The sequence below is a fragment of the Prionailurus bengalensis genome, chromosome D3 (genome assembly GCF_016509475.1).
Source record: "Prionailurus bengalensis isolate Pbe53 chromosome D3, Fcat_Pben_1.1_paternal_pri, whole genome shotgun sequence".
Lineage (NCBI taxonomy): Eukaryota > Metazoa > Chordata > Mammalia > Carnivora > Felidae > Prionailurus > Prionailurus bengalensis.
In genome coordinates, this window is record NC_057356.1 from 31,718,556 (window position 1) to 31,738,490 (window position 19,935).

Consider the following 19,935-nt stretch of genomic DNA (forward strand, 5'->3'; position numbering starts at 1 on the left):
TTGTTCTCTGTATTAGGAGTCTCTTATGGTTTCCCTCCCTCCCTCTCTGTTTGTAACTATTTTTACCCCTTCCCTTCCCCCATGGTGTTCTGTTAAGTTTCTCAAGTTCCACATATGAGTGAAAACATATGATATCTTTCTCTGACTGACTTATTTCACTTAGCATAATACTCTCTAGTTCTATCCACATTGCTGCAAATGGCAGGATTTCATTCTTTCTCATTGCCAAGTAGTATTCCATTGAATATATAAATCACGTCTTCTTTATCCATTCATCAGTTGATGGAAATTTAGGCTCTTTCCATAATTCATATTGCAGTATTCCTAATAATACTAATGTACTTAGGTATTATTAAAAACTCTTTTGAAAGTTTTAGACTGTTTAAAAATCTGAAGGAATGCAATGATTAATACAGGTTACATTATACCAAAGAAATGACACTTAGCAACCATATGACAAATCATAGGACTTAGAAATCATATGATAAGGGGCGCCTGGGTGGCGCAGTCGGTTAAGCGTCCGACTTCAGCCAGGTCACAATCTCGCGGTCCGTGAGTTCGAGCCCCACATTAGGCTCTGGGCTGATGGCTCGGAGCCTGGAGCCTGTTTCCGATTCTGTGTCTCCCTCTCTCTCTGCCCCTCCCCCATTCATGCTCTGTCTCTCTCTGTCCCAAAAATAAATAAATGTTGAAAAAAAAAATTTTAGAAATCATATGATAAATGATTTTTCTTTGGAAAAAAGGCAAAGTCAAACACAATTTAAGAACAATGGAATTGTATTTTAATACTTACTGATCCCAGGCACACAAACAACATGGCCTTCTTCAGACTCTTTGTGGATTGTTTCAGAATTTCCTGAAGAGTGTGAGCCATGGGAAGTCAGAGAGCTGTTATTTTCTGATTGAGATTTATAGTTTAAACTACCATTTTCATTTGCCTGTTTAAAAAATAACTTAGTTGTATTATTTTTTTAATTAAAAAAAAAACTTTTTTAGGGGAAAAAGATGAGAAGCAGAGAATGACTTCTTGACAAAAGGATGCCAGGTAATTAATAACATAGAAGGAACTGGAAACATCACCAGTATAACCACCACAGGAATAATTGTTTCTAGGAGGCCTCAGCAATAATACTAAATCCAGTTGGCAAAAGGTTCTTGGGGAATAGAAAGCTCACAGGGCCTCAATGTGTCATCCCCAGATTATTTCTTGATAACAAAGGAGCAAAGAAAGACACTTACACAAAGAGACAGCTAGCCAACACCACATTAACCAAGATTATCAAACACAACATCACTAAGAGTTGGACAAAGAGACTCCCATGTCTCCTGATGTAATACAAGGAGAAGCACACAATATCCTTATGTTTAATCTTAACCTGTTGACAATGAACATGCTTAATTTGAATTGTCAAAATGTTTAATCTAATCAGTAGGAGGAAAAGCAATCAGACATACCTAGTTTACGAGTCATTTTACAAAAAAGGCCTAGATTTTACATAACTTTAATGACATGGAAGAACTACAAATCAAAATACTAAAGAAACATGACAACCAAAAGCAACTGTAATCGTTGATTAAATCCTGATTCAAAAACAATAAAAGTAAAGGGCATTTTAGAGGCAACTGGGTAAATGTAAATGAATACGGACGATATATCCATTTATATTACTGTATCAAAATTAGATAACAGAATTGAGATTATGCAGGAAAATATCTTTATTTGCAGGAGATAAATGTCAAAGTATTGGGGTGCCATGTCAAAATATCTGTACATGCCTCTCAAATGATACAGGAAAAAAGTATTCATGGAGGGATAAAGAAAATGTAAAGATGGCCAAATGTTAACAACTGGTTGATCTGGATAAGGGGAATACACATACATGTTCATTGTAATATTCTTCCATTTTTCTGTAGATGAAGAAAAAGTAAGAAGCAGGAAAGGATGGGCAAGGTATTTCTCATTACTTTCTATCCAGAAAAACAGAAACCAAAGAAAACCAAATTTTGTGTTTTATGGTAATATATAAAGGGACCCGTAACAGTTTTCTAAAGTCAAATTTCTGAAAAACCATAAGACTGGAACATACCTGAAATGGATCATTTGCAGGTAATTTAAAATCTTTTTCTGGGCGTTCTTGTCCTTCTAGGTCTTCATATAACATTCCTGGAATAGCCAGTTGCTCAAAATAAGCCTCCAAATGTTCATCATAAAACTCTTCATCATCAATATCATCATCTATCGGTAAAATGGGAAAAAAATAGGAAATTTTTTAAGGTACTGACTGAACTATAAATAATATTTAATCAAAAAGGTTGATAAAGACTTAGAGTAGGAGGACCCTAAGTTCAACTAGTTACATGGATACAACTAGATAACACCCACATCAGTGTGAATAACCCAGAAAAGGATCCGAAGACTAGCACAACAAACACTCCACAGCTAAATGTGGAGAAGAAGCCACATCAAAGAGGGTAGGAAGGGCAGAGACATGGTCAGGAGCTAAATGAACCCATGGGATAGTCTGCAAAAGGGAGGGACTCCAAGGGTGCAGAGGGATTTCACAGGTTCTTAACAAACACTAGGGCATAACACCTGGAACTTTAAAAATCAGCAGGCTCTGCTCTAGCAGAGCCAGGAGGGCAAGAGGAAACGGAGTCCCTGCCTTTTAAGTGAAAGCACAACAAACAGCCCTGCAGAGACACAACACAGAAGCAGCAGTTTGAAACGGTATGTGGAGGGAGATGTGGGAACTAATTCTGATGCATTTGCTAGGCAGGCAGGGATCACTGGGACACTTCTCCAGAAAAAAAAGGAGCTGACAGGTGCCATTTCCCTTCCCTGCTCCGCAGCTTAAATACACAAACACCTGTGGGGACCAGTGGGGTGAAGATGCTAACAGTGCGCTCCGCATTCTCCTGTGGACACACCTCTTCCAATACACTTTTGCCAGAGCTCACCCAAAGTAGTGCCACAAGTCTGGCAGTATGCAAGCAGCCCTGATAGGGGCCAGCACCACTCCAAAGTGACTCCTGCCCCAGGAAAGGAGAAAGAAAACCACACACACCGGTCAGATTGTGGTCCTGACAGTGGGCTGAGGGCAGACAGCTGATCTGACTGCAGACCTACCCACCAACAAAAGCTTCTCAGAGGACAATACAGGGAAAGCACCTTGCAGTTTGATGTTACCACAGCTCTGGCAAATGCCTATTCTGACTCAACTCAAGCCCAAGGCAGTGCAGAGTGGCCCATTACAACATGGGGAATAAACCCCGTCCAAAACAGACAAAGAGAAACTCTGCAGATGACTGCACTGAAGGCAAAAGTGGCTTGACCACAACAGCAGGATACACACAACACACACAGGAGATGCCCCTAAGTGGCAGGTTCTGGTGAACAGGGGACACTGCACTGTAACACACTAATGACCTCTTCTTCATAAGGCCACTACTTTCAAGAGCAAGAGATGTAGCTGACTGTTGAACCACATAGAAACAGACACAGAGAGTTAAATGAAATGAGAAGACAGAGTAATATGTCCTAAGTGAAAGAACAGGGCGAAATCACAGCAAAGACCCAAGCAAAAGGGAGATAAGTAATATTCCCACTGAGAATTTAAAGTAATGGTCATAAATATATGCACTGGGGGCATCTGGGTGGCTCAGCTGGTTTAATGACTGACTCTTGATTTCAGCTCAGGTCATATATCTCACAGTTTGTGAGCTTGAGCCCTGCATCAGGCTCTGCACTAACAGCATGGAGCCTGCTTGGGATTCTCTCTCTCTGCCCCTCCCACACTCGTGTTTTCTCTTGTTCTCTCGCAAAATAAATAAATGAAACTTTAAAAAAAGAAGATACACAAAGGACTAGGGAAAAGAGTGGAGGACATCAGTAAGACACTTAACAAGGAAACAGAAAACATAAAAAAGAACCATTCAGAGATGAACAACTCAATAACTAAAATTTAAATACACCAGATGGAATAAATAGACTAGGTGAAGCAGAGGAACAAATTAGCAACCTGGAAGGCAAAGGGATGGAAAACAAGCTGAACGTTAAGAGAGAAAAAATAATAATAATAAAGTGAAAATAGACTTATAGAACTCAGCAACACCATCAAACATAATGACATTTGCATTATAGGGAAGGAGAAGAGAAAGAAGAGAAGGAAAAGAGAGAGAAAGGGGGGAAGAAAATTTATTTGAAGACATAATGGCTCAACACATCCTGAATCTGGGGAAGAAAACAGAAATCCAAATCCAGAAGGCACAGAGAGCCCCCAACAAAATCAACTCAAGAAAGTCCACACCAAGACACACAGCAACTAAAATGGCAAGAAGCAGTGATAAAGAGACAATTCTAAAAGCAGCAGGAGATAAGAAAACAGTTCCATACAAGAGAAACCCTATAAAACTATCAGCAGATTTTTCAGCAGGATTTTGCAGGCCAGAGGGACTGGCATGATATATTCAGTGTGCTGAAAGGAAAACACATGCAGCCGAGAATACTCTATCCAACAAGGCTATCATTTAGAATAGAGAGAGAGAGATACAGTTTCCCAAACAAAACTTAAAGGAACTCAAGACCAGTAAACCAGCCCTACAAGAAATGTTAAAGGTAACTCTGAGTAGAAAGACTTATATATAGGAGTAAGAAAAGCACGTAGCACAAAATCAGTAAAAATAAGTGTATCTATAAGAATTAGTCAAGTGACTCACAAAATAAAAGGATGCAAAGCATGACACCATATACCTAAAATGTGGAGGGAAAAGGAGTAAAGAATGGGTTAAAACTTAAGTGGCTATTAAAATAATAGATTGCTATATGCAGAAAATATTATATACAAACCTAATAGCAACCACAAATCAAAAATCAATAATATATATTGAAATAATGAAAAGAAAGGAATCCAAATACATCACTAAAGAAAGCCAGCAAACCATGAGAGGAGACAGCAAGAGAAAGAACAGAGAAGAACTACATAAACGGACATAAAACAAGTAACAAAATGGCAATAAGTACATACCTATCAATAATTACTTTGAATGTAGATGGACTAAACATTCCAAAAGACACAAAAAGTGATGGAGTAGATAAAAAATGTAAGACCCATCTACATGCTGCCTTTAAGAGACTCATTTCAGACTTAAAGAAACATGCAGATTGAAAGTGAAGGGAAGAAGCATTTCTTCAACAAATGGAAGTGAAAAGAAAGCCAGGGTGGCAATACTTACTGGGACAAAACAAAGACTGTAAAAAGAGAAAAAGAAGGACACTACGTAAACATAAAGGGGACAACCCAACAAGAAGATATAACAATTAGAAATATATATGCATCTACCATGGGAGGACCCAAATACATTAAGCAGCTGAAAATAAACATACAGGAAGCAATCAACAGTAACACAATAATAGTAGGGGACTTTAACACACCACTTACAGCAATGGGCACATCATCCAACAGAAAATCACCAACAGTGACTCTAAAAGATATACTGGACCAGATGATCTAATAGATATATTCGGAACATTCCACCCTAAAACAGCAGAATACACATTCTTTGCAAGCACACATTCTCCAAAATAGATTACAGATTAGACCACAAAACAAGTCTCAACAAATTCAAAAAGACTGAAGTTACACCATGCATCTTTTCTAACCACATGCTATGAAACTAGAAATCAAACATAATAAAATATCTGGAAAGAACAAAACTACATGGAGGTTAAATAACATGTTACTAAGCAATGAATGGTTCAATAAAGATATCAAAGAAGAAATCCAAAAATACACTAACAAATGAAAATGGGAATACAACACTCCAAAATCTTTGGGATCCAGCAAAAGCTGTTCTAAGAAGGAAGTTTATAACAATACAGACCTATCTGAAGAAGCATGAAAAATCTCAAATAAACAACTTAACCTTACAAATAAAGGAGCTAGAAAAAGAAGAGCAAAACCCAAAAACCAGTAAAAGGAAGGAAGTAATAAAGATTAAAGCAGGAATAAATAAAAGAGAAACTAAAAAAATAGAACAGATGGATGAAACCAGGAGCTGGTTCTTTGAAAAGATCAACAAAATTGATAAATCTTTAGCAGGACTCATAAAAAAAGAGAGAATGGACTCAAATCAGGAATGAAAGAGGAGAAATAACAACCAACACCACAGAAATACAAGGGATTATAAAAGAGTATTATGAAAAGTCATATGCCAACAAACTGGACAACCTAGAAGAAATGGATAAACTCATAGGAACATATAACCTCCCAAAAGTAAATGAGGAAAAAATAAAAATACCGAACATACCAATTACCAGCAATGAAATTGAATCAGTAATCAAAAAACTCCCAACCAAAGTCTAGGACCAGACAGCTATGAATTGTATCAAACATTTAAAGAATAGTTAGTATCTATTCTTCTCAAATTACTCCAAAAAATAAAAGAAAAAAGAAAGCTTCCAAATTCATTCTATCATTACCCTGATACCAAAATCAGATAAAGACACTATAAAAAAAAAAAAAAAAAAAGAGAGAGAGAGAACTACAGGGCAATATCTCTGATGAACAGAGACACAAAAATCCTCATATTAGCAAACTGGGTCCAATAATATATTTAGAACAATATTTCACCACAATCAAGTGGAATTTATTCCTGGAATGCAAGGATGTTTGATATTCATAAATCAATCAACATGATATATCACACTAACAAGAAAGGATAAAAACCATATGATCATTTCAGTAGATTCAGAAAAAGCATTTGATAAAGTACAGTATCCATTTACGATAAAAACCCTCTACAATGTAGGTTTACAGGGAACATACCTCAACATAATGAAGGCCATATATGAGAAGCTCATAGCAACCATCATACTCAGTGGGAGAAAACTAATCAAAGCTTCTACGGTCAGGAACAAGACAAAATGTCCACTCTCACCACTTTTATTCAACACATGACTGGATGTCCTAACCACACCAATCAGACAACAAAAAGAAATAAAAGGAATCCAAATTGGTAAGGAAGAAGTAAAATTTTCACTATTTGCAGATGACATGACATCATATGTAGAATACCCTAAAGACTCCACCAAAAAACTATCAGAACTGATAAATGAATTTAGTAAGGCTACAGAATACAAAACTGATATACAGAAATCAATTGCATTTCTATACGCTAATAAAGAAGTAGCAAAAAGAGAAATTAATAACCCCATTTACAACTGCACCAAAAATAATAAAATACCTGGGAATAAACTTAGCCAAAGAGGTGAAAGATTTGCATTCTCAAAACTGTAAAACACTGATGAAAGAAACTAAAGACACAAATGGAAAGATCTTCTAAACTCATGGACTAGAAGAACAAATACTATGTGCATACTACCAAAAGCAATCTACAGATTTAATGTAATCCCTATTAAAATACCAATAGTTATTGTTCACAGAATGAGAACAAATAGTCCTAAAATTTGTATGGAACCACAAAAGCCCCTCAATAGCAAAAGCAATCTTGAAAAAGAATAATAAAACTGGGGGCACCTGGTTGTCTTAGTTGGTAGAACATATGACTCTTTATCTCAGAGTCCTAATAAGTTCAAGGCCCACAGTGGGTGTGGAGCCTACTTAAAAAATATAATAAAACTGGATGTATCACAATCCCAGGTTTCAAGATTCACAACAAAGCTATAGTAATCAAAACAGTATGGTACTGGCACAAAAACAAACACATAGATCAAGAGAACAGAATAGAAAGCGCAGAGGGCACCTGGGTGGCTCAGTTAAGTGTCCAACTCTGGATTTCGGCTCGTCATGATCTCACAGTTCATGGGTTAGAGCATGTAGGGCTCTGTGCTGACAGCATGGAGCCTGCTTAGGATTCTCTCTCTCCCTCTCTCTCTCTCTCTCTCTCTGCCTCTCCCCTGCTCATGTTCTCTCTCTCTCTCTCTCTCAAAATAAATGAACTTAAAAAACAAACAAAAAAAAAGAACAGACAGCCCAGAAGTAAACCCACAATTATATGGTCAATTAATCTTCGACAAAGGCAGCAAGAATATGTAATGGGAAAAAGACAAGTCTCTTCAATAAATGGTGTTAAGAAAACTAGACAGCAACATGCAAAACAACGAAACTGGACCAATTTCTTACACCAGGGTCCTAAATGTGAGACCTGAAACCATAAAAATCCTAGAAGAGAGCACGGTGGGTTATGTCTCTGACACTGACCATAACAACTTATTAGATATGGTCTCCTCAGGCAAGGAAAATAAAATAAAAAATAAACTATTGAGACTACATCAGCATAAAAGGCTTCTCAACAGCAAAGGAAACAATCAACAAAATATCTGAAAAAGGGGTGGTATCCAAAATATATATAGAACTAATACACAACCAAAAAAACAATCCAATTTTTAAAAATGGGCAGAAGACATGAACACACATTTCTATAAAGAAGACATACAGATGGTCAACATACACATGAAAAGATGCTCAACATCACTCATCATCAGGTAAATGCAAATCAAAACCACAATGAGATATATGACCTCATACTTGTCAGAATGGCTAAAATCAAACACACAAAGACAACAAGTGTTGGCAAGGATATAGAGAGAAAAGAACCCAGTGCAAACTGCACTGCAGCCACTGTGGAAAACAGTATGCAGGTTCCTCAAAAAATTAAAAACAGAACTACCCTCTGATCCAATAATCACACTACTGGGTATTTACCCAAAAAATACAAAAACACTAATCCAAAGGGAGACATGCATCCCTGTTTATTGCCTCATTATTTGCAACAGCCAAATTATGGAAGCAGCCAAAGTGTCTACGGATAGGTGAATGGATAAAGAAGATGCAGTTCACACACACAGGAATATTACACAGCCATTAAGAAGAATGAAATCTTGCCATTCACAATGATGTGGATGGAACTAGAGTCTATTATATTAAGTGAAACAAGTCTGTCAGAGAAAGACAAATACTAAATGATTTCATTCATATGTGGAATTTAAAAAACAGAACAGATGAACATAGGGGAAGAGGGGGGAAAAAAGAGTGGGGGGCAAACCATAAGAGACTCTTAACCATAGAGAACTAAACGTTGATGGAGGGAGAGGAGAGGGGCTAGGTGATGGGCATTAAGGAGGGTACTTGTTGGGATGAGCACTGGGTGTTAGTGATGAACCACTAAATTCTACTCCTGAAACCAATATTACACTATAGGATAACTAACTAGAATTTAAATAAAAACTTGAGACAGAAAAAAAAAGAAAAAATCAAAAATAAATAAATACATACATAAAAATCTAGCCTACTAAAACAAAGATCTATATAAACTCAATCTATGATTCCTTATTCACAATTCCATAATCCAAAATATCTAAAAATTGTGGCAGCAAAACCTGTCCTTAATTTATAATTTGTATTTATCCCAATCAGTTAGTTCATCAGCCTGACCTTCAAAGCCATGAATAATTTGGTCCCTTCCTACCTGTCTGAGTTTGTTCCCCAATTTAGCCTCCTACAAGTGCTGTAAACCTGCCACACAAAATCACAAGAGTTTGGCTAGTCTCCAAACATGGTCTAAAATGCCCCTACCTTAGGGCCTTTACAAGAAGCTATTCCAGCTTCCTGAAATATACTTCTCTTCCCAGATCCATGTTAGGCCTATCACAGGTCTTTTCAAGAAAGAGGAAAAAATGCATCACCCTTTTTAAAAAAATTTTTTTTAATGTTTCTTTATTTTGAGACAGAGAATGAGTATGAATGCACATGCACAAGGAAGGGACAGCAAGAGAGGGAGACAGAAAATCCAATGCAGGCTCTGTGCAAGTCAGACGTTCAACTGACTGAGCCACCCAAGCGCCCTGCATCCTTTTCTTTTCTTTTTTTTAATTTTTTAATATTTATTTATTTTTGAGAGGGACAAACAGAGAGTGAGTGTGAACAGGGGTGCGGCAGAGAGAGAGGGAGAAAGAATCCAAAGCAGGCTCCAGGCTCAGCACTGTGAGCACAGAGCCCAAAGCAGGGCTCAAACTCACGAACTGTGAGATCATGACCTAAGCCAAAGTCAGATGCTCAACCGACTGAGCCACCCAGGCGGCCCACCTACATCCCCTTTTAATAAGGCTTCACAGCTACCTTCCTCAATATCAGAACTCATTTGTTACCCTCCTACAATTCCTGTACAATTTGTACTGCTGACACACATCTGATGTAGTCAGAAGGTTGGCTGTGGATCTCTGTTCTCACTTGGCAAAACTTTCAGAGAGCAGAGGCTAAATATTTCATTGTTCCCCCAGTTTCTTAACATAGTGCTTTATACTCTGGTCTCTAATGATAGTAAACTGAGGAATGAGGTAAATCATACCAGGATTCATAATAAATAAGTTTTTTTTTTTTTTTTTTAATTTTTTTTTTCAACGTTTATTTATTTTTGGGACAGAGAGAGACAGAGCATGAACGGGGGAGGGGCAGAGAGAGAGGGAGACACAGAATCGGAAACAGGCTCCAGGCTCTGAGCCATCAGCCCAGAGCCCGACGCGGGGCTCGAACTCCCGGACCGCGAGATCGTGACCTGGCTGAAGTCGGACGCTTAACCGACTGCGCCACCCAGGCGCCCCATTAAGTTTTGAAAAATCCCATCACTCAACAGAAGTGACCATTTGAGTATAGGTATGGAGGAGATGAAGAAGAAGGCAAAGAAACAAAAAGCTGGCAATGATTACTGAAACAAAGAAGCAGAAAGACATGGAGCAGCAAGGTAAGGACTAGGAAAACACAAGTCACTTTACAGTACCAGAAGAATCGTCCAAGCTTGTCAGTGACATAAGTTTCTCATTTTCTAATAAACTAGTGTGGCTTAAGTCATTGTTTGGATTCTTGTCTTCAAATTTCTTTCCAGCATGAGGAACAACAATCTGTAAGAAATAAAATGCAAGTAAGAGAAGCAAACTCATTTCTTTGAAGACCACAGCACAAGGTTACAAAAAAGACCGCCAATGTGCTCACTCTGTGTAATTCACAATTTAGGTAATAAGGGCTAGCTGTTTTATTATGAATCAATAACTTTCTTCCTGCCCCCATGCCACCTTCCTTCCCTGGCCCACCCAATGAGACACTGTTAAAATTTAACGTCTTAAATTGTGTGAACGATGCTCGAGGACCTAATATTCTAGTCAGTATACAAATACCCAGATGAATTTGAACACAAGGCTTGCTTTGGATTCCACAGCTTACATTGGAATCACAGATTTTTCTGTTCCTCAACCCAAGAACCACATAACCCTAAGGGCACACAGCAGTTTGCTAAGGGCATTCAAAGTCCAGAATAAAAGTTGATGTTGCCTTCTAAGTATCAATTTTATTTCACAATCATATTAATTATGTATCAGACAATACCATCTTTAAAATTAGATTGCAAAATGCATAGCAATTTTTAAGACAAAAACTTGGTCTCTCTGTGCAATTGCATACTTGCAGAGAACAGTGCTGAATTATGCTCATAAAAATCTAATGATGTGGAATCTAAAAAAAACACAAATGAACAAACAAAAAAACAGACTCAAACACAGGAACAAACTGGTGGTTCCTGGAGGGGAGAGAGTAGAAGGATGAGTGAAACAGTTGAGTAAGCAGTCCAAACTTCCAGTTATAAAACAAATAAGTCACAGAGATGACGAGTACCACATAGAGAATACAGTCAATAATATTGTTATAACTTTGGATGGTGACAGAGGATAACTACACTTCTGGTGGGGAGCATTTATAAGCACAGAATTGTTGAACTGCTACACTGTATACCTGAAACTAATATAACACTGTATATCAACCACACTTCAATTAAAAATAAAAAGGAGCTTATTCTCACCACTCCCTCCCCCGCACACACAAATCAAATGTATTAGTAGTTCCCTCTGGTCTACATTTTCTAATATATTTATTTTCCTCCTGCTCTCACTTCATCATCTCCTTTTTAGCAAGTATCTTATATTTCTATACTTGTTTTGCTGCTTTCCAGTTTTATGGTCCCTCTCTTACCATCAATGATTTTAGAAAGTCAATTCTTCAACAATCCTAAAAATAATAAATTTCCTATCATAAAGAAAAGTTATAGGGGCACCTGAGTGGCTCAGTCAGTTAAGTGTCCAATTTTGGCTCAGGTCATGATCTCACAGTTCATGAGTTCAAGCCCCATGTCAGGCTCTGTGCTGAGACAGCCCAGAGCCTGGAGCCTGCTTCAGATTCTGTGTCTCTCGATCTCTCTCTCTCAAAAAATAAAGAACGAAACATAAAAAAAAAAAAAAAAAAAAAAAAAAAAAGAAAGAAAAGAAAAGTTATGGTCTCTCCCTTTAGAAACCATGTCTTCTAAATGTTCAGGAAATCATGCTTTCTGACTTAATTTCAATTTGACTACACCTGAACTTCCTCAAAAAAGCATCTCTCAAATTTGAAAGTTATTAGTAGTTATTTATACATAAGGAGCAAATATATAGAACAGGGGTTGACAAACATTTTCTGTAAAGAGTCAGCTAGCAAAGTATTTCAGGTTTTATCAGCCTTACAGTCTCTATCACAACTTCTCAACTCAGCTGTTGTAGCACAAAGCAGCCCTAAATAATACAGAAACAAATGGGCATGGCTGTGTTCCAACAAACTACAGAAACAGGCAGATTGGATTTGGACAATAAGCCACAGATTGCCAACCCGTACATAGCACAGAGAAATAACTCTTTAGAACTTTTTGTTTATATTATATACTAAAAAAAAAAAAACTCATAAATATGAGACTCCAAACCCGAAATCCCTGCTAACCATTTATGTTGGACTTGGAACTGTTTCTCTGCTTAGTGCCCCTTCCTTTGAGGAGCGCATCTCTTTCTACATCACATGGACCTGGTGGGGTAGTCAGCCACACTCCACTCTGTGCATATATATATAGACACTGAGGCATATGTACATACATATGTGTGTGTGCATGCACACACACACACACATACACACACACACACAGAAGTGGACATAAGTCCAGGCTCAACAGAGTGCTTTATTCCAATCTAACCCCTTGGCACAGTGATTTACAAAAAGGAGAACACATGACCCAAGTGATCTCATTAGAACTGTCATCTTTTTCTTTTTTAATTCATCCTTAAAGAAAGATCATGGTCTTCTTTTTTGATCATAAATGTTAAGAATGAAGCAGGGGGGTGGGGGGGTGGAATCTGGGTGGCTCAGTCGGTTACAGATCCTAAGCGTCCAACTCTTGATTTCGGCTCAAGTCAAGATCTCACAGTTCATGAGTTTGAGCCCTACATCGGGCTCTGTGCTGACAGTGCAGAGCCTGCTTGGGATTCTCTCTCCCTCTCTCTGTCTCTCCCCTGCTTGTGCATGTGCATGCTTGCTCTCTCTCTCTCTCTCTCTCTCTCTCTCTGTCTCTCAAAAATAAACTTGGGGCGCCTGTGTGGCTCAGTTGGTTGAGCATCCAACTTCAGCTCAGGTCATGATCTCGTGGTTCATGAGTTTGAGCCCCGCACTAGACTTGCTGCTATCAGTGCAGAGCCCACTTTGGATCCTCTGTCCCTGTCTCTCTCTGCCCCTCCTGTGCTCTTGCTCATTTAAAAAAAAGTGAGGGGTGCCTGGGTGGCTCAGTTGGTTGACTGTCCAACTTCAGCTCAGGTCATAATCTCATGCTTCTTGAGTTTGAGCCCCACATTGGACTCATTGCTGGCAGTGTGGAACCCGCTTCGGATCCTCTGTCCCCCTCTCTCTGTCCGTCCCTCCCACCCTCCTGCCTCAAAAATAAAACAAAATTTAAATGAATAAACTTGAGAGAGACAGAGAGAGAGAGAGAGAGAGAGAGAGAGAGAGAGAGAAACCCTTACCTTCCCAGAGCCATCATTGCAGAGAGAGCCAGCAAGGAGTGAAGTACAGCAGAGGTGAAATCCTGATAACACATGAGGCTCTGGACCAGCACTACTCAGTTCCTAGTTACTTGAAGGAGTAACATCGCTTTCTACTACTTACAAGTAAGAGACCTCTAATATCACTACTATTTAGCACTTACACATGTGAGATAGGAACTTTTACTCTCCCAGTAACACTCCAAAAATTGATTAACATGTAAACGATTACCTTGTTCTCCTTATTATTCGTCCATGATTGTAAACAAAAATCAATAGGCGAGTCTGTTGGAGAAAACAAAAATAACTGAGACCAAATTATTTTATCAACTAAATACCCAACAATTCCTAAACATAGCAAATTAATGAACTAAACATTTTTTCCCTTTAAGGAGAATAGAGCACTTTTAAATGATGGTATAGGAACTTATCATTTGATCAGTTAAATTAAAACACTGTCAGGGTGGGGAAGTATAAAAAATTATACATATGCCAAAAAAAAACTTGAGCATGAATCTAATCAAGCCTTTTAAGCAAACTTTTGCTTTACAGAGGATACAGGAACAGAGAAACAAGAAAAATGACAGCATGACTAAGCATATGGAAAATCTACAGGGTGACTGACCTAGTCAACAGGCACTGACTAAAGAGACACAACAACAAATATACCACAACATAAGGTAATCTTCCTTGGACACCAATTCAAGCAAACCAACCTGGATAATTAGCAAATGAATATAGACTAGAGTACTATGTAATAAAAGAACTGTCAAGTCTGTTAGCAGTGTTAATAGCATTGTGGTTATATAAGAAAGTACCTGTATTTTGGGAGATGCACACTAAAATATGTAGGAAAAAAATGACATTTGGAATGTTAAAATATCAGGAAAAAAGGTAATAAAAAAACAGAAGAAATAAAGCAAGTATGAATAAATCTTATACTAGATTGTGGGATAAGTATAGGAGATTTTTTTTTAACAGAAATAAAATTTGCATACCATGAAATCACCTTTCTAAAGTGTACAATTCAGCAGTTTTTAGTATATTCACAAGGCTGTGCAACCATTAGCACTCTCTAATGCCATAATATTTTTACCATTCCAGAAACAAATACTGTGCCAGTAGCACTCACTCCCCATTCTCCCCTTCCCTGGCCCTGGCAACCACTAATCAACTTTCTGTCTCTACCGATTTGTCTATTTGGTGTCTACAGATGTACCTGTGGATGAACAGAATCTCTTATAACATGTGGCCTTTTGTATCTGTCTTCCTTCACTTAGCCTAATGTTTTCAAAGTTCATCCATGTTACAGTACATATCAATACTTCACTGCTTTTTATGGCTCAATAACCCTTCACCATCTGGACACACTACATTTTGTCTATCCATTCAGCAGTTGATGGAGATTTGAGTTGTTTCTACTTTTTGGCTACTGTCATTAATGCTGCTATGAACATTCATGTACAAGCTTTTGCGTGGACATGTTTTCATTTCTCTCAGGTATACACCTAGGACTGGAACTGCTGGCTTATACGGTAGTGCTATGTTTAATGTTTTAAAGAACTGTCAAACTACTTTCACAGCAACTGCACCATTTTACATACCTACCAGCAAAGGAGGAGAGTTTCGATTTCTCCATATCCTCACCAACACTTGCTGTTTCCAACTTTTTGATTATAGCTATTCTAGTAGGTGCATAGTGATTATCTTGTGGTTTTGATTTGCATTTACCTGATGACTAAGATGTTATGCATCTTTTCATTTGTTTATTGGCCATTTGTACAACTTCTTTAGACAAATGTCTATTGAAATCCTTTGCCCATTTTACAGTATGGGTTGTTTTTTTTTTTATTGAGTTGTAAGACTTATTTATATATCCCTTATCATATATATGATTTGCAAACATTGTCTTCCATCCTCGTATTGCGTTTTCACAGTCTTAATAAGTCTTTTGAGACACAAAAGGTTTCAATTTCAATGAAGTCCAATTTATTAATTTTCTCTTTTATTGCTTGTGAGTATGAGGAGTTAATATCATTCTCACTACATTCATAAATATTTGACACTTTTCATCAAGGGAAATACAAGCATCTCAAGATTTTTAACATAAACAGGGGCATCTGGGAGGCTCAACTGGTTAAACATCTGACTGCGACTCAGGTCATGATCTCATGGTTCATGAGTTCAAGCCCTGTACCAGGCTCTCTGATGCCAGCATAGAGCCCACTTTGGATCCTCTGTCTTCCTCTCTTTGCCCCTCTTCCCTACCCTCTCAAAAATAACAAAATAAACATTAAAAAAAAAAGAATTTAACACAAACGTAAAAATGTGCATTCATTCATCAATTGTAAAATATAGTCTCAAGCAAGGCCTTTGAAGTACCAAACCATTTGGAGTTACATGCTATCTTAACTACATAAGCCTACAATACATGGTTTAAAATATCTAGCTTTAATTTCTCTGATGAAAGAGAACAAAGAGTACTTAAAAGCAATCTGAAAGCAGCAGTCTGTAAGTTATTTATTTTACAATCTTCCCCACATTTTTGTAGTTTCTTTCCCAGATTCAATTTGAAAACAATTGTTCAAATGACTCCAAAGTGTTAAACTTGGTTTTCTTAGAAATAATAATCTTTTCGGGGCGCCTGGGTGGCTCAGTCGGTTAAGCGTCCGGCTTCGCCTCAGGTCATGATCACACAGTCCGTGAGTTTGAGGCCCGCATCGGGCTCTGTGCTGACAGCACAGAGCCTGGACCCTGCTTCAGATTCTGTGTCTCCCTCTCTCTCTGCCCCTTCCCTGCTCATGCTCTGCCTCTGTCTCAAAAATAAATAAAAACATTAAAAAAAAATTTAAAAAAAAAAAGAAATAATAATCTTTTAGAATTTATAATTCACCAATGTATATAAAAATAAGTTTAGGAACAAAAATGACTACTGGTAAAAATATAAATTAATTGGAGCAGGGGCGCCTGGGTAGCTCAGTCGGTTAAGCGTCCAACTTTGGCTCAGGTCATGATCTCGCGGTTCGTGAGTTCGAGCCCCACGTCGGGCTCTGTGCTGACAGCTCAGAGCCTAGAGCCTGCTTCAGATTCTGTGTCCCTCTCTCTCTGCCCCTCCCCTGCTCACAGTCTGTCTCTCTCTGTCTCTCAATAATAAATAAATGTTAAAAAAAATTTTTTTTAATTAATTGGAGCAGGAAATGTGAAAAGTGTGTCTTGCACAAAGGGTGCTGCAACCATCTGACAGCATGATTTCCTAAGGAAAGGAGTTTTCAGCTTAATCAGCAACAATAATTAAGAGATTAAAAGACCTTTTCCCATAAAAATATTAATAGGTAAACGCCAAGCCATAAGTGTTTTCAGTTTCCATATCACAGCTTAAGATAAATACCAAAGACAAATGAGAAAGGAAATTGAAATACATACGTTAAGAAGTAATTTCTAAATGTTCAGTACCTTGCACTTGTTCCAGTGGTGAAATCCTATCAAAATGATTTTGGCTCTGAAAGGATTCTGCAGTTTTAGCTTGCTCCTCTTCTGTTCTTGCTATATTTCTTTGCAAATCAGACTCTTCAAGAACAGCATCTGACAAATGCTGACTTTCTATATGGTTCTTTTTCTTAGAGATACAACTTTTTCATTAGGGAACAGAATGATGATGAAATGTTAGTTATCTTGGGTAAATCAATAAAATAGTCATTAATCAGTTATGTATTTAATCTCCCAAAAAGAAAAAATGGATACAGTGAAAAGAAAAATTTCTAGGACCAGCCAGAAACTATTACTGGTTCCACTGTAGGTGTCCTGGGGACTGCACCACCATTTGGGGTCCAGAGATACACAATCTACCAAAATCAAATATAGCATCTTATTGCTATTCTGCCTTGCACGTTATAAAATGGGGGTGTTTTCTTTCTCAAATATCTCTGAATCTATCACATCTACAGAAAAACTCAGCTTTCTAAAAACAAGACAGACTTAAACAATACTGATATATTTGCCAAAAAGCTGATTCTCTGAATTACTAAATGCTTTACATTACTTTTAGCCTCTGCTACTGGCCTTGTCCCCATCTTTGTATTTCTATTGTTTTATATATGGATGACAGTATTTTTCCTTAAAGGCAATTTTTTCCTCCCAATCTCCTACAAAACTTCTTGGGTCGATGCAATTCACCACAGCCTTCCACCAGCAAGAGGAAGGGTAGCAATGAACTTTTTAGAAAAAGGCCTCTAAATGCAATAAATTCATCATCTGACAAACTGATATCTTAGGGTCAGGCTATAATCTGGCCAGGATGGATGAAATGAAGATAGTCCTTCTCTATTCCAAGTGCTAACCCCCTGTGCCTGAGGCAACTCCCAACTCTAATTCACCTCCCAGGTTTTCCATCTCTTTATTGAGGCTGTAATACACAGAAAGCCATTACCATTAGTTCAATCCCAAAGTGCATTCATAAGTAGATAAAGGAAAGTTTTACCCCAAACAGGAGCTGAGTAAAAGAGAGGGTAGGGGTAGGTGAAAAGACTATAAATGGATACAAAGTTGTAAGATATAGAAGAGAGAAAAAGAGGTGGGGGTGCAGAGCAAAGGAATCCAACAGAATGAAAAGGCAATCTACTGAATGGAAGAAAATATCTGCAAATCATATCTGATAAGTGGTTAATATCCAAAATGTATAAAGAACTCATACAACTCAGTAACAAAAAACAAACAACAGAAAAAAACCCACAAAACACAAAAAACAAAAACCCAAACAATACAATTAGAAGATGGTCACATCTGAAAAAGTATTTTCCAAAGAAGACACACAGATGACCAACAGGTACATGAAAAGATGTTTAACATCAACTAATCATTAGGGAAATGCGAATCAGAACCACAATGAGATATCACCTAACACTTGTTATAGTAACTATTATTAAAAAAAAAAAAAACAACAACAACAACAAGAAATAACAGGCATTGGTGCAGATGTACAGTGCTAGTAGGAATGTAAACTGGGAATGTAAGTTGGTGTACCCACTATGGAAAACAGTACAGAGGTTCTTCAAAAATTACAAATAGATCTACCGTATGATTCAGCAATCCCACTGCAGGGTATTTATCCAAAGAAAACTAAAACACTAACTCAAAAAGATATATGGCATCCCCATGTTCAATGCAGCATTATATACAACAGCCAAGATGGAAACAACCTAAGTGTACATCAACACATGAGTGAACAAAGAAAAAGTGATAATATATACATAATGGAATATTGTTCAGCCATAAAAAGGGAAATCTTGCCATTTGTAACAACATGGATGGACTTTAACGGTGTTATGGTTATTAAGACAGAGAAAGACAAATACCACATAATCTCATTTATATGCAGAAAATAAAAATGAAAACAGAAAACTAAGCTCACAGATACAGAGAACAGATTAATGTATCCCAGAGGTGGGGACTGGGGGTAGGAGAAATGGGTGAAGGGAGTCAAAAGGTATAAACTTCCAGATATAAAATAAGTCACGGAGATATAACATACAGCATGGTGATTATCAGTAATAATACTATATTGCATATCTGGAATTGTTAAGAGAGTAAATCTTAAAAGTCCTCATCACAAGAAAAAAATTTTCTGTAACTATGTAAGGTGATAGATATTAACTAGACTTATTGTGGTAATCATTTCACAACACATACAAACATCTAATCATTACATTGTACACCTAATATAATGTTATGTGTCAATTATATTTCAAATAAATAAAATGAGCATATGAAAGAGAAAAAAGACAATAAAGATCTCTATGTGACTTTTTAAAAATAAAAAAGGTGGGGGGACCTGGGAGGCTCAGTCGGTTAAGCATCTGACCTCGGCTCAGGTCATGATCTCACAGTTGGTGAGTTCAAGCCCCACATCAGGCTCTCTGCTGTCAGCATAGAGCCCACTTCAGATCTTCTGTCTCCCTCTCTCTCTTCCCCTCCCTCGCTCACTCTCTCATTTTCCCAAGAATTAAAAAAAAATAAAAAATAGAAGGTGGTAGGGAAGGCAAGTT

General features: G+C 37.6%; 1 protein-coding gene across 2 annotated transcripts in view; it reads right to left on the bottom strand.

Moving 5' to 3' along the window:
- The window catches only part of CEP192 (centrosomal protein 192), a 127,769-nt gene that overhangs the window by 94,954 nt on the left and 12,880 nt on the right, over positions 1-19,935 (bottom strand). For both annotated transcript variants that reach the window (XM_043559424.1, XM_043559423.1), the window contains exons 5-9: positions 17,348-17,523; positions 14,127-14,179; positions 10,795-10,915; positions 2,088-2,236; positions 794-938 (exon numbers count right to left, since the gene is read on the bottom strand). In XM_043559424.1, coding sequence (XP_043415359.1) covers positions 794-938; positions 2,088-2,236; positions 10,795-10,915; positions 14,127-14,179; positions 17,348-17,523 — 644 coding nt within the window. The remainder of the gene's footprint in view (positions 1-793; positions 939-2,087; positions 2,237-10,794; positions 10,916-14,126; positions 14,180-17,347; positions 17,524-19,935) is intronic.